The sequence below is a fragment of the Oncorhynchus clarkii genome, chromosome 17, assembly GCF_045791955.1.
Source record: "Oncorhynchus clarkii lewisi isolate Uvic-CL-2024 chromosome 17, UVic_Ocla_1.0, whole genome shotgun sequence".
Classification (NCBI taxonomy): Eukaryota; Metazoa; Chordata; class Actinopteri; order Salmoniformes; family Salmonidae; genus Oncorhynchus; species Oncorhynchus clarkii.
Window position 1 is genome coordinate 10920220 of NC_092163.1, and position 15000 is coordinate 10935219.

The 15000-nt window shown below is 47.0% G+C and overlaps 2 protein-coding genes across 2 annotated transcripts in view; one reads left to right on the forward strand and one right to left on the reverse strand.

Annotated features, from left to right (window-relative positions):
- The window catches only part of LOC139370246 (tuberin-like), a 71518-nt gene extending 70152 nt beyond the window's left edge, over positions 1-1366 (forward strand). Inside the window, 1 exon segment of the mRNA XM_071109604.1 lies at positions 281-1366. Coding sequence (XP_070965705.1) covers positions 281-457 — 177 coding nt within the window. The 3' untranslated portion in view covers positions 458-1366.
- Positions 1367-5312: 3946 nt separating this feature from the next.
- LOC139370586 (polycystin-1-like) overlaps positions 5313-15000 on the reverse strand; it is a 32984-nt gene continuing 23296 nt past the window's right edge. The window contains exons 19-23 of the mRNA XM_071110171.1: positions 12606-12893; positions 11882-12016; positions 7043-7369; positions 6251-6707; positions 5313-5593 (exon numbers count right to left, since the gene is read on the reverse strand). Of these exons, the coding sequence (XP_070966272.1) occupies positions 5313-5593; positions 6251-6707; positions 7043-7369; positions 11882-12016; positions 12606-12893 (1488 nt within the window). The remainder of the gene's footprint in view (positions 5594-6250; positions 6708-7042; positions 7370-11881; positions 12017-12605; positions 12894-15000) is intronic.

Sequence of the window (15000 nt, forward strand, 5' to 3'; positions counted from 1 at the left end):
GTGATTACTGTGATTAGGAAACATGTTTACAGTACCTGGTGATTACTGTGATTAGGAGACACGTGTTTACAGTACCTGGTGATTACTGTGATTAGGAAACATGTTTACAGTACCTGGTGATTACTGGAAGTGATTATATATATTGCACAAGGATTGATGTTGTTTTTAAGTGATTTTCAAGGACATTCTAAACTACCTACATTCCCAACATATTCATATCGCCGAGGTCCTACTGTGAAATCAGGCAGTTTCTCAACCCCCCCCCCCCCCCCCCCCACAGGCCCAGGAGGAGATCCAGTCTCGTCCCACCCCCGGTATCTCTCTGACCCAGAGCCACTCCTCCCAGACCAAACAGTCCTCCTACCAGCAGGTCAGCGGTGGAGGCTCCAACACGGACTCGTCCGGACAGAGGAAGAGACTGGTCTCCACCGTGGACGACTTCACTGACTTCGTCTGAGCCTTGAGGACGCCTTCCCAGTGTCAAATGTCTATACTAGTATACTACTGCGGGTCAAATGGCACCCTACTCCCTATATAGTGTGCTACTGTTGACCAGAGTCATATGGACCCTGGTCAACAGTAGTGCACTATATAGGGAATAGGGTGCCATTTGGCACATAGTTTGCATCCCCAATACATTGGTTTCATGCTATGTAGTATGCAAGTATGGATATTGTAACGCAGTGATATATCTGATACTGTTTCCGGTCCCCCTGCTCAAGGCAGACGTTGCCTCCCTCACCACAGATCTAGGATCAGGTTATCCGAGTGGTTCTAATGTCCACTAGCAGGAGGATAATAAAATACCTGATCCTAGATCTGTGTTTAGTCAGGGACAACATTGACTTGCTTTCGCTCTTTCTCTCTTGATACACACACACACACCTACACACACACACACCGGTTGAATAACTTCCTGCTTTCTACCTATATGATTTGACGATTCTCTCCCAGACATTTGTCTTGACAAGCTGATGTGGCCTTGTGGCTTAATCCAACCATGATCCTCCCATGAATTAGTTGTGATGGTGATGAGATGACCGGTACAGATGGTGCTGCCTAACTAACCCTGCGTCCCTATTGTCTTTCTAATACTCTGTGCTTGACCAGGGCACGTGGGCTCTGTCTAAAGTAGTGCACTATGTAGGGGAAATAGGGTGACATTTGGAACGCACGGAATTACCCCCCGTGGCTTACACAGCCAACGCACACCCTTTCCTCCCTTTCATCCCTCTCCTCATTTCCTTCTCTCATCCCCTCGCTAAACCACTCAGAAGGAAGTATGGTGAATGAGAAACACGACATTTGAAAGCTGTGTGTGTGTGTGTGTGTGTGTGTGTACAGAATAAACAAAGCAAATAGCCAATGAAAGTGTCAGTGTGTTTTTTTCTATTTGTATTGTGATGTCGTTGAGGAGCCGTGTTTGTAGTTCTTTGTGGTGAACTCAGCCATATTTGTAGTTCTTTGTGTTGAACTGAGCACACTGAGCTTTCGTCCATCCAATCCATTCGTCCCCTACTGCCGCCAGAGGTGGTTAGGAAGATCAGTACTTTGTGGACAACTGGCCAAGGTCTTATGGACGGACCCGTCTTTATGAGTATTTTGATAGTGAAAATGTCCTAGGTGAACAATTAGTCTCCCACAAGACGGATACATGCTCTCATAGCTGTCAAACTCTTTATTCGACTTTGTCAAGTGCAAAAAGCAGGAGAAATGCTACAAGCGCATGATACAATACAACGATACACAACAGACCACGACACTTTTGTTTCAACATGCAAATGTAGGACAAAGTACGTGTTACACCAAGACAAAATACTAAACATGCAGAAGGGACTAGCTTTGGCACAATGTAGTTACACACAGTAAAAACCGGGCCGATATATATATATATATATATAATCTCAGGAGAAATGGGAGAACCTGCTCTTCATTGTTTTCTTTGGATTTAAGAACTTCTTTTAGCGCTTGAATTGTGAACTGAGAGTTGCTATGGGAACTGTCAGGTGTTTTGTCTAGGGGATGGAGGACACTAAAAGAAGGTGTGAAACCGGAACGCCAGTGCTTAACGACCGTAAAAAACCAACAACTCTGCAGCACATCAACAAAACTGAGAATGATATAACTCAAGAAGTAACTACATACACGCATATACAAACTGACTGATGAGAAAACAGGGTTTTGATATAACTTTGTAACTGAACGTTACATTGTTGTGGGAAGTTTATGGACAGGACCACCAATCTTGTGGAGACTGCCACCAACAGGTTTGGAGTCAAATGTCCATCAAAATATCTTTGTGGGCTTGGAAAAGGGAACATGGCTTGGAATGGTTGGTTCTAGAGTGTTCTAGCGTGTGGGCTGTGTTCTATTAACGGGAGATGAATATAATATATACTTTGGTCTGGATGGAACATCAGAGAATCACTACAACGATTCTAAAAGCACTACTATGACACTTCTCACTTGAAATTCATCTGACCTTTCAACAACAACAAACAGAAGACAACAAACAAATAAGGCCAACTTCCTGGTTTTGGGGGGGGGGGGGGGGGGGGGGAAGGGGCGGGGTCCCTGAGATCTGCCCACAGGAAACAGGAAGTTTGTGGGGAGGAAATGTTTTTTTTTCTTCCAGGAAGTAGAGTGACCATCAATAACAACAATGATAAAAATAAAAAAAAACACAAAATGACAAAAAAAAACACAAAATGACAAAAGAAAACACACAATGAAAACGCTTAAATTTCCTGACATAGTTACTGTTATAATACTCATTAGAAGATCATTCTGTATAGCTGTTTTGTATATTAAAATAACAAAAAAAAATGGAGAAAGTAACACAGGAGTTAAATATGAATAAGAGCTTCAGAAGGAGATAAAGTGCCAAGTACAAAAGGAATTTTCTTTAAAAATGTAAAAAGATACAACTCTTGACGCGTACATAATGCGCAAACTTTGGCAACGCTAATTGTTAAAATATGTGTGAAGCATTCTCTATTGGTTTTCTCTATTGGTTTTCGTACCAAGCTTATTATTTTCAATACGCTCACACACACTCAAAACACACACTCAAAACACACACTCAAAACACACATTACAACAAAAGTGCTTTAAATTAGAACCATATTGAAAGCAACATACATGTTTACTGATAATATTCCAAAATGATAACCAAGATTATATTGTAGCAATGTACCCCTAACCCTAACCCTAACCAAGATTATATTGTAGCAATGTACCCCTAACCCTAACCCTAACCCTCGCTTCCTCCTGATAGTTAAGTATTGTAGTTTAGGACGGAGACTCCAGACTGAAAGCATAGATGTAGTTAAGTATTGTAGTTTAGGACGGAGACTCCAGACTGAAAGCATAGATGTAGTTAAGTATTGTAGTTTAGGACGGAGACTCCAGACTGAAAGCATAGATGTAGTTAAGTATTGTAGTTTAGGACGGAGACTCCAGACTGAAAGCATAGATGTAGTTAAGTATTGTAGTTTAGGACTGAGACTCCAGACTGAAAGCATAGATGTAGTTAAGTATTGTAGTTTAGGACGGAGACTCCAGACTGAAAGCATAGATGTAGTTAAGTATTGTAGTTTAGGACGGAGACTCCAGACTGAAAGCATAGATGTAGTTAAGTATTGTAGTTTAGGACTGAGACTCCAGACTGAAAGCATAGATGTAGTTAAGTATTGTAGTTTAGGACTGAGACTCCAGACTGAAAGCATAGATGTAGTTAAGTATTGTAGTTTAGGACTGAGACTCCAGACTGAAAGCATAGATGTAGTTAAGTATTGTAGTTTAGGACGGAGACTCCAGACTGAAAGCATAGATGTAGTTAAGTATTGTAGTTTAGGACAGAGACTCCAGACTGAAAGCATAGATGTAGTTAAGTATTGTAGTTTAGGACTGAGACTCCAGACTGAAAGCATAGATGTAGTTAAGTATTGTAGTTTAGGACAGAGACTCCAGACTGAAAGCATAGATGTAGTTAAGTATTGTAGTTTAGGACGGAGACTCCAGACTAAAAGCATAGATGTAGTTAAGTATTGTAGTTTAGGACGGAGACTCCAGACTGAAAGCATAGATGTAGTTAAGTATTGTAGTTTAGGACTGAGACTCCAGACTGAAAGCATAGATGTAGTTAAGTATTGTAGTTTAGGACTGAGACTCCAGACTGAAAGCATAGATGTAGTTAAGTATTGTAGTTTAGGACGGAGACTCCAGACTGAAAGCATAGATGTCTTCTTTCTCGCTTTTCCTTTTATTATTCAACTGATCAACACTTCAACACGTTAATCTCTCCTGCTGTCGCTCATCTTCACCAACTACAGTATCTTCCCTTCTCTTCTCCTTCATTGTTCTCCCTTCCTTCCTTCCTTCCTTCCTTCCTTCCTTCCTTCCTTCCTTCCTTCCTTCCTTCCTTCCTTCCTCCCTCCCTCCCTCCCTCCCTTCCTCCCACCCTACCTTCCTACCTCCCTCCCTCCCTACCTTCCTCCTTACCTGGGAGTCCTGAAACAGCCAGTCTGGTAGCACCCTGATAGCCTCTTTGATTTTAGCATCTGTGTTCATGCAAAGGTTGCGTGGTTGTACCTAAAATGCGTGAGTGTGTGTACCAACTAGCTTGAATGTGTGTGTGTGTGTGTGTGTGACATCTCCAAAGCTTCTGAACAGAGCATTTAGACAGGTCCCACATACCCATGGTGATCAAGAACAATAGCTTCCTTATGTTTTCATGATCAAATAGAAACAACAAATGCAACAGCATAGATAACACACTGAAGCATCAACAACAAGCTGTGTACATCATCATCATCAACAAGCTGTGTACATCATCATCAACAAGCTGTGTACATTATCATCATCAACAAGCTGTGTACATCATCATCATCAACAAGCTGTGTACATCATCATCAACAGGTCGTGCACACACTCTTCATTGACTAAACATACAGTCAGCACTCCTAATGTCAGCACAACATGTGCTTCTGTCGACGCCACCACACGACCTCCGGGGTCACATGGGGTCAGGGTTAGGGGGCGGGGGTAAAGAACTGGCGACCTGCACCTTGTTTCCATGCCAACTCCATGGTGAGCGATCGCTGTTTTGGGGCCTATTTCTCTCTTTCCCTCCTCTCTCGCGTTCTCTCCTTCTGGATTTAGAGTGGAACACCAGTGACATCACCTGCTGTGACCGAAGCCCACTCATCCTCTACCCAGGATCTTTCCTTTCCTTCCACTCCTCCCTACGGCCCGTTCTGTCCATCCATCCCTAACATCCTTTCTTCTTGAGGGTCCTTCAGGAGGGGTCCTCAGGGTTTGGGGTGTCCGGACACATGCCTGTCTGGGTTGGGGTGCACCTTGTTCTTGAGCGGCGGGGGCTTGCGTTTGCGCGTGGGAATGGTGGTGGTGTGGGCCGGGTGGTTGAAGAGGCTGGAGGGGGGCAGGGTCTCTCTCTCCGTAGGGGGGTCCCACTCTCGAGGGGCGGGAGTGGAGGAGGAGGAGGGGGCAGGGGTGGAGGGTAGGGCGGGAGTAGAGAGGGGTACAGGGGCAGGAGCAGGGGTCAAGGCAGGGGAAATGATATGGGGAGAAACTGGGGTACATTTTGGGTCAGGTATAGGGGCAGATACAGGGGTAGATTTCGGAGTAGGTTTAGGGGCAGGGGTAGATATTGGGGTAGGATCAGGGGCCGATTTCATGGCAGGGGTAGATATAGGGGGAGGAACCGGGACAGGGGTAGATTTCATGGCAGGGGTAGAAGTAGGGGGAGGAACCGGGACAGGGGTAGATTTTGGGGCAGGGGTAGATGTAGGGGGAGGAACTGGGACAGGGGTCGATTTCAGGGCAGGGGTAGATGTAGGGGGAGGAACTGGGACAGGGGTCGATTTCGGGGCAGGGGTAGATGTAGGGGGAGGAACTGGGACAGGGGTCGATTTCAGGGCAGGGGTAGATGTAGGGGGAGGAACCGGGACAGGGGCAGATTTCGGGGTGTGTTTAGGGTTAGCCCCAGAGTTCCCTGTATCTTTAGGCTGAGCCACGCCCACCACCCCCACCACAGTGTTGACTTTCTGCTGACCTCCTTTTCTTTCTCTCTGTCCAGCAGAGTCTTTCTCCTCCCCCTTTCCCTTCCCTCCTCGGCCCTCTCTACTCTCCCCCCTCTCCTCCCCCTTTCCCTTCCCTCCTCGGCCCTCTCTACTCTCCCCCCTCTCCTTCTCTCCTCTCCTCCCCTTCCCTCCTCGGCCCTCTCTACTCTTCCCCCTCTCCTTCTCTCCTCTCCTCCCCCTCCCCCCCCTCGTCCCTCCTCCTTTCCTGTGGGCACACTCCAGGACACACTCGGTATGGTACAGCTCCTCGGTCGCCACGGTGACCCGGTCCAGCTGCAGCAGCAAGGCGTCCAGTGTGGGGAGAAGCCTCTTCAGAGTCGCCTCAGTCTCCGCCCTTTCTCGCCAGGCTGTTCCACCCGCCAACGCACCTGGTCCCAATCCGCCGGGACCCAGGCTTAGCCCCATCCCGGGGGCCTCTGTCAGGCTACAGGGGCTGGAAGAGGTGGGTCTCCAGGAGGCCTCAGAGGTCCCGTCCAGGCTGCCAGGGCTGGGGGGCGACTCGGAGCCGTCCAGAGGGGGCAGGCACAGGGACTGACAGTCACTGGTGGAGGAGGAGCGAGAGGGGGGGGGCTCCATGCCCTCAAAACGCACCTTGTGACGAAACTGAGGGGTGGAGGGACGAAGGAGGGGGGGGGGGGCAGGGGTAGACAGAGGGGCGGAGAGAAAGGGTCAATATAAAGTACAGGCTTAAACAATACATTACTCTGGAATAAAAGTCCAATGTACCCCACTTGTAGCAAGATCTTTTTAGGGTTAGTGTTAGTGCAGTAGGAGAATTTAACTCAGGACATCCAGTCAATGCATTTTATGGGTAAGCAAAATCTAAGTAAGACAACATCTTTTAGCAGTAATACCAAATGACTGCAACAGGAAGCCCGCAGGAAGTAGGAATCTCTCAAAAACATGAAACAGGAAGTTGAAACCAGAAGTGCTCCTACCTCCTTGGTACGGCTGAGGCCCATCCACATCTTCAGTCGTCGTAGAAACAGCTCCACCATCTCATAGTCCTGTAGGTCCACCACCGGACGGTACAACTCCGCCCGCGCCCGACGATAGTTCCTTAACAACGCAGAGGTCACCAGCCATAGCAACGCCAGCCGCAGCACGGCGAAGCTCGTGTGGAACACCAGGCTGGAGGCGGAGCTAGAGGGGCCGGTTGTTGTTGACGATGGTCGCAAGGACAACAGGCCACGCCCACCGGCGCCAAGCAACGACAGGCAGGCGGAGCTCACGCTGCCATATCCGTCCATCACGGAGTGGAAGAGCTGGAGAGGGAGAGAAGAAAGTGAGATATGGAATGATGATTATGTTATGTCTTCACCCACGTTTTTGTTAACCAACCTGTAGACTAAGAGGTGATGAAACAGTGTTGTACTGCATCCTAATACTGTTCATCACTACAGAACACTGAGGCTGCATTCCAATACTGTTCATCACTGTAGAACACTGAGGCTGCATCCCAATACTGTTCATCACTACAGAACACTGAGGCTGCATTCCAATACTGTTCATCACTATAGAACACTGAGGCTGCATTCCAATACTGTTCATCACTACAGAACACTGAGGCTGCATTCCAATACTGTTCATCACTGTAGAACACTGAGGCTGCATTCCAATACTGTTCATCACTACAGAACACTGAGGCTGCATCCCAATACTGTTCATCCCTACAGAACACTGAGGCTGCATTCCAATACTGTTCATCACTACAGAACACTGAGGCTGCATTCCAATACTGTTCATCACTACAGAACACTGAGGCTGCATTCCAATACTGTTCATCCCTACAGAACACTGAGGCTGCATTCCAATACTGTTCATCACTACAGAACACTGAGGCTGCATCCCAATACTGTTCATCACTACAGAACACTGAGGCTACATTCCAATACTGTTCATCACTATAGAACACTGAGGCTGCATCCCAATACTGTTCATCACTACAGAACACTGAGGCTGCATTCCAATACTGTTCATCACTACAGAACACTGAGGCTGCATTCCAATACTGTTCATCCCTACAGAACACTGAGGCTACATTCCAATACTGTTCATCACTATAGAACACTGAGGCTGCATTCCAATACTGTTCATCACTACAGAACACTGAGGCTGCATTCCAATACTGTTCATCACTACAGAACACCGAGGCTGCATTCCAATACTGTTCATCACTACAGAACACTGAGGCTGCATCCCAATACTGTTCATCACTACAGAACACTGAGGCTGCATTCCAATACTGTTCATCACTACAGAACACTGAGGCTGCATTCCAATACTGTTCATCCCTACAGAACACTGAGGCTACATTCCAATACTGTTCATCACTACAGAACACTGAGGCTGCATTCCAATACTGTTCATCACTACAGAACACTGAGGCTGCATTCCAATACTGTTCATCACTACAGAACACCGAGGCTGCATTCCAATACTGTTCATCACTATAGAACACTGAGGCTGCATTCCAAAACTGTTCATCACTATAGAACACTGAGGCTGCATTCCAATACTGTTCATCACTACGGAACACTGAGGCTGCATCCCAATACTGTTCATCACTACAGAACACTGAGGCTGCATTCCAATACTGTTCATCACTACAGAACACTGAGGCTGCATTCCAATACTGTTCATCACTACAGAACACTGAGGCTGCATTCCAATACTGTTCATCACTGTAGAACACTAAGGCTGCATTCCAATACGGTTCATCACTACGGAACACTGAGGCTGCATTCCAATACTGTTCATCACTATAGAACACTGAGGCTGCATCCCAATACTGTTCATCACTACAGAACACTGAGGCTGCATTCCAATACTGTTCATCACTACAGAACACTGAGGCTGCATTCCAATACTGTTCATCACTATAGAACACTGAGGCTGCATCCCAATACTGTTCATCACTACAGAACACTGAGGCTGCATTCCAATACTGTTCATCACTACAGAACACTGAGGCTGCATTCCAATACTGTTCATCACTATAAAACACTGAGGCTGCATCCCAATACTGTTCATCACTATAGAACACTGAGGCTGCATTCCAATACTGTTCATCACTATAGAACACTGAGGCTGCATTCCAATACTGTTCATCACTATAGAACACTGAGGCTGCATTCCAATACTGTTCATCACTATAGAACACTGAGGCTGCATTCCAATACTGTTCATCACTATAGAACACTGAGGCTGCATTCCAATACTGTTCATCACTACAGAACACTGAGGCTGCATCCCAATACTGTTCATCACTATAGAACACTGAGGCTGCATTCCAATATGGTTCATCACTACAGAACACTGAGGCTGCATTCCAATACTGTTCATCACTACAGAACACTGAGGCTGCATTCCAATACTGTTTATCCCTACAGAACACTGAGGCTGCATTCCAATACTGTTCATCACTACAGAACACTGAGGCTGCATCCCAATACTGTTCATCACTACAGAACATTGAGGCTGCATTCCAATACTGTTCATCACTACAGAACACTGAGGCTGCATTCCAATACTGTTCATCACTACAGAACACTGAGGCTGCATCCCAATACTGTTCATCACTATAGAACACCGAGGCTGCATTCCAATACTGTTCATCACTACAGAACACCGAGGCTGCATTCCAATACTGTTCATCACTACAGAACACTGAGGCTGCATTCCAATACTGTTCATCACTACAGAACACTGAGCTGCATTCCAATACTGTTCATCACTACAGAACACTGAGGCTGCATTCCAATACTGTTCATCACTACAAAACACCGAGGCTGCATCCCAATACTGTTCATCACTACAGAACACTGAGGCTGCATTCCAATACTGTTCATCACTACAGAACACTGAGGCTGCATTCCAATACTGTTCATCCCTACAGAACACTGAGGCTGCATTCCAATACTGTTCATCACTATAGAACACTGAGGCTGCATTCCAATACTGTTCATCACTACAGAACACTGAGGCTGCATTCCAATACTGTTCATCACTGTAGAACACTGAGGCTGCATTCCAATACTTTTCATCACTGTAGAACACTAAGGCTGCATCCCAATAATGTTCATCACTATAGAACACTGAGGCTGCATTCTATCACCTAGTTACTGTACTACTGACCAGGACCCATAGTGCACTATATCGGGAATAGGGTGTCATTTGGGACACAGTCTTAGTATAGACCCTCATGACTCAGTGAGTGAAGCAGACAGAGTAAATATGCAGCTGGACACACCCACATCTAGTTGTCATCTGCCTGAATGATGTGTCAGTATGCAGCTTGGCAAGACAAAGCCCAGGGTGTGATTGATCCAACTGAGCTCTCTGAATGTCAATAAGAAAGGAGAGAGAATGGATACAAGAGCCAAATAGCTCCCATTATCTCTCTCCCTTCCTCTCTTTCTCTCTCCCTCCCTTCTCTCTCTCCCTCTCTCCCTTCTCTCTCTCTCTCCCTCCCTTCTCTCTCTCTCTCCCTTCCTCTCTCTCTCCCTCCCTTCTCTCTCTCTCCCTTCCTATCTCTCTCTCTCTCTCCCTCCCTTCTCTCTCTCTCCCTTCCTATCTCTCTCTCTCTCTCCCTTCCTCTCTCTCTCTCCCTTCCTATCTCTCTCTCTCTCCCTTCCTCTCTCTCTCTCTCTCTCCCTTCCTCTCTCTCTCTCTCCCTCCCTTCTCTCTCTCTCTCCCTTCCTCTCTCTCTCTCCCTTCCTATCTCTCTCTCTCTCTCCCTTCCTCTCTCTCTCTCTCTCTCCCTTCCTCTCTCTCTCTCTCCCTTCCTCTCTCTCTCTCTCTCCCTTCCTCTCTCTCTCTCTCCCTCCCTTCTCTCTCTCTCCCTTCCTCTCTCTCTCTCCCCCTCCCTTCCTCTCTCCCCCTCCCTTCATCTCTCTCCCTCCCTTCTCTCCCTTCCTCTCTCTCTCTCTCTCCCTTCCTCTCTCTCTCTCTCCCTCCCTTCTCTCTCTCTCCCTCCCTCTCTCTCTCTCCCTTCCTCTCTCTCTCTCTCCCTCCCTTCTCTCTCTCTCCCTCCCTTCTCTCTCTCTCTCTCCCTTCCTCTCTCTCTCTCTCCCTTCCTCTCTCTCTCCCCCTCCCTTCTCTCTCTCTCCCTTCCTCTCTCTCTCTCTCTCTCCCTTCCTCTCTCTCTCTCTCCCTCCCTTCTCTCTCTCTCCCTTCCTATCTCTCTCTCTCTCTCCCTTCCTCTCTCTCTCCCCCTCCCTTCCTCTCTCCCCCTCCCTTCCTCTCTCTCCCTCCCTTCTCTCCCTTCCTCTCTCTCTCTCTCTCCCTTCCTCTCTCTCTCTCTCCCTCCCTTCTCTCTCTCTCCCTCCCTTCTCTCTCTCTCTCTCCCTTCCTCTCTCTCTCTCTCCCTTCCTCTCTCTCTCCCCCTCCCTTCTCTCTCTCTCCCTTCCTCTCTCTCTCTCTCTCTCCCTTCCTCTCTCTCTCTCTCTCTCCCTTCCTCTCTCTCTCTCTCCCTCCCTTCTCTCTCTCTCCCTTCCTATCTCTCTCTCTCTCTCCCTTCCTCTCTCTCTCTCTCCCTCCCTTCTCTCTCTCTCTCTCCATTCCTCTCTCTCTCTCTCCCTTCCTCTCTCTCTCCCCCTCCCTCTCTCTCTCTCTCCCTTCCTCTCTCTCTCTCCCCCTCACACATTGAAACAACCAAACAGCATATTGTCAGTCTTCACTTGTTGACTAGAAGAGATGCTGCTGTTCTCTACCACAGAAGGGCTTCTGGTAATGAAGAGGAATAAAACAGGTCACCACTTGAGTGTGTGAGTTACCAGGTGTCCTGTGTGTGAGTAGGCCAGCAGCAGGACCAGCAGGACCAGACCTGTTCCTATCAGTTCCCAGACAGAGCGTCTCAGAGCCCTGCCAAACACTGCCCACTCCCTCAGGAAACGCAACTGGTGGGACGCCTGGTGAGAGGGAGGAGGAGGGAGGGAGGGAGGGAGGGAGGGAGGGAGGGAGGGAGGGAGGGGGAGGGAGGAGGAGGGAGGGGAGATGGACGGAGGGAGGGAATGGAGAGAAGGAGTGGGAGAAGAGGGAGGGAGAGAGAAAGAGAGATTCGAAATCTGCATTGGATCCAACCATTCTCTCTATCTGACCTTCACCAGTACAGCTAACCCCCTCCCTCACCCCCCCTCTCAATCTGACCTTCAGCAGTACAGCTGACCCCCTCCCTCACCCCCCCTCTCAATCTGACCTTCACCAGTACAGCTGACACCCTCCCTCACTCCCTCCCTCCCCCTCTCTCTCAATCTGACCTTCACCAGTACAGCTACCCCACCCCCTCTCTCAATCTGACCTTCAGCAGTACAGCTAACCCCCCCCTCACTCCCTCCCTCCTCCTCTCTCTATGTGACCTTCACCAGTACAGCTAACCCCCTCCCTCCCTCCTCCTCTCTCTATGTGACCTTCAGCAGTACAGCTAACCCCCCCCCTCTCAATCTGACCTTCAGCAGTACCGCGACCCCCCCCCCCCACCCCCTCCCTCTCTCTCCGTACCTTCAACACCAGTATGAACAGGAGCATGGCAGACAGCAGGGTGTAAGCTTGGCTCTGCCGTGCCAGCGGGTAGAAGTCCGTGTACCCGTCTCGTTGCCGTAGGTACGACGCCCACAGGCGCCCGGCAGCGGCACATCGGCTGATGTGGAGGACACACACACACGCTGCCAGCGCCAGGCTGCACGCGCCCAGCAACCGCCACGGGCACAGGAGGTATACCCAGCCCTCTCTCATCAGGCCCAGGACCGCACATACACAGAAATACACCACGAGGGAGAAGAGAAGGATCTGAGAGAGGGAGGGATGGGGAGAGGAGAGAGGGAGGGGGAAGGGGGAGAGGAGAGGAGAGAGGGAGGGGGAAGGGGGAGAGGGAGGGGGAAGGGGGAGAGGAGAGGGGAGAGGGAGGGGGAAGGGGGAGAGGAGAGAGGGAGGGAAGGGGGAGAGGAGAGAGGGAGGGGGAAGGGGGAGAGGGAGGGGGAAGGGGGAGAGGAGAGAGGGAGGGGGAGAGGAGAGAGGGAGGGAAGGTGGAGAGGAGAGAGGGGGAAGGGGGAGAGGAGAGAGGGAGGGATGGGGAGAGGAGAGTGAGAGACTTTATCTGTCTGCAGACAGTATTTCCTTTGTTGCCATGGTAATATAATAACCTAGATCCTGGAGTATTCAGTGTGTTGGTATGGTGATATTATAATCTAGTGGTGTATTCAGTGTGTTGGTATGGTGATATTATAATCTAGTGGTGTATTCAGTGTGTTGGTATGGTGATATTATAATCTAGTGGTGTATTCAGTGTGTTGGTATGGTGATATTATAATCTAGTGGTGTATTCAGTGTGTTGGTATGGTGATATTATAATCTAGTGGTGTATTCAGTGTGTTGGTATGGTGATATTATAATATAGTGGTGTATTCAGTGTGTTGGTATGGTGATATTATAATCTAGTGGTGTATTCAGTGTGTTGGTATGGTGATATTATAATCTAGTGGTGTATTCAGTGTGTTGGTATGGTGATATTATAATCTAGTGGTGTATTCAGTGTGTTGGTATGGTGATATTATAATATAGTGGAGTATTCAGTGTGTTGGTATGGTGATATTATAATCTAGTGGTGTATTCAGTGTGTTGGTATGGTGATATTATAATCTAGTGGTGTATTCAGTGTGTTGGTATGGTGATATTATAATCTAGTGGTGATATTATAATCTAGTGGTGTATTCAGTGTGTTGGTATGGTGATATTATAATATAGTGGTGTATTCAGTGTGTTGGTATGGTGATATTATAATCTAGTGGTGTAGTCAGTGTGTTGGTATGGTGATATTATAATCTAGTGTTGTATTCAGTGTGTTGGTATGGTGATATTATAATCTAGTGGTGTATTCAGTGTGTTGGTATGGTGATATTATAATCTAGTGGTGTATTCAGTGTGTTGGTATGGTGATATTATAATCTAGTGGTGTATTCAGTGTGTTGGTATGGTGATATTATAATCTAGTGGTGTATTCAGTGTGTTGGTATGGTGATATTATAATCTAGTGTTGTATTCAGTGTGTTGGTATGGTGATATTATAATCTAGTGGTGTATTCAGTGTGTTGGTATGGTGATATTATAATCTAGTGTTGTATTCAGTGTGTTGGTATGGTGATATTATAATCTAGTGGTGTATTCAGTGTGTTGGTATGGTGATATTATAATCTAGTGGTGTATTCAGTGTGTTGGTATGGTGATATTATAATCTAGTGGTGTATTCAGTGTGTTGGTATGGTGATATTATAATCTAGTGGTGTATTCAGTGTGTTGGTATGGTGATATTATAATCTAGTGGTGTATTCAGTGTGTTGGTATGGTGATATTATAATCTAGTGGTGTATTCAGTGTGTTGGTATGGTGATATTATAATCTAGTGTTGTATTCAGTGTGTTGGTATGGTGATATTATAATCTAGTGGTGTATTCAGTGTGTTGGTATGGTGATATTATAATCTAGTGGTGTATTCAGTGTGTTGGTATGGTGATATTATAATCTAGTGGTGTATTCAGTGTGTTGGTATGGTGATATTATAATCTAGTGGTGTATTCAGTGTGTTGGTATGGTGATATTATAATCTAGTGGTGTATTCAGTGTGTTGGTATGGTGATATTATAATCTAGTGGTGTATTCAGTGTGTTGGTATGGTGATATTATAATATAGTGGAGTATTCAGTGTGTTGGTATGGTGATATTATAATCTAGTGGTGTATTCAGTGTGTTGGTATGGTGATATTATAATCTAGTGGTGTATTCAGTGTGTTGGTATGGTGATATTATAATCTAGTGGTGTATTTAGCATTCCGACTCTTCCTCTCTAGCCAAGCTATGATTTGTTAGTTCCAAGATACTGCTCCCGCCCCTCTACTATATC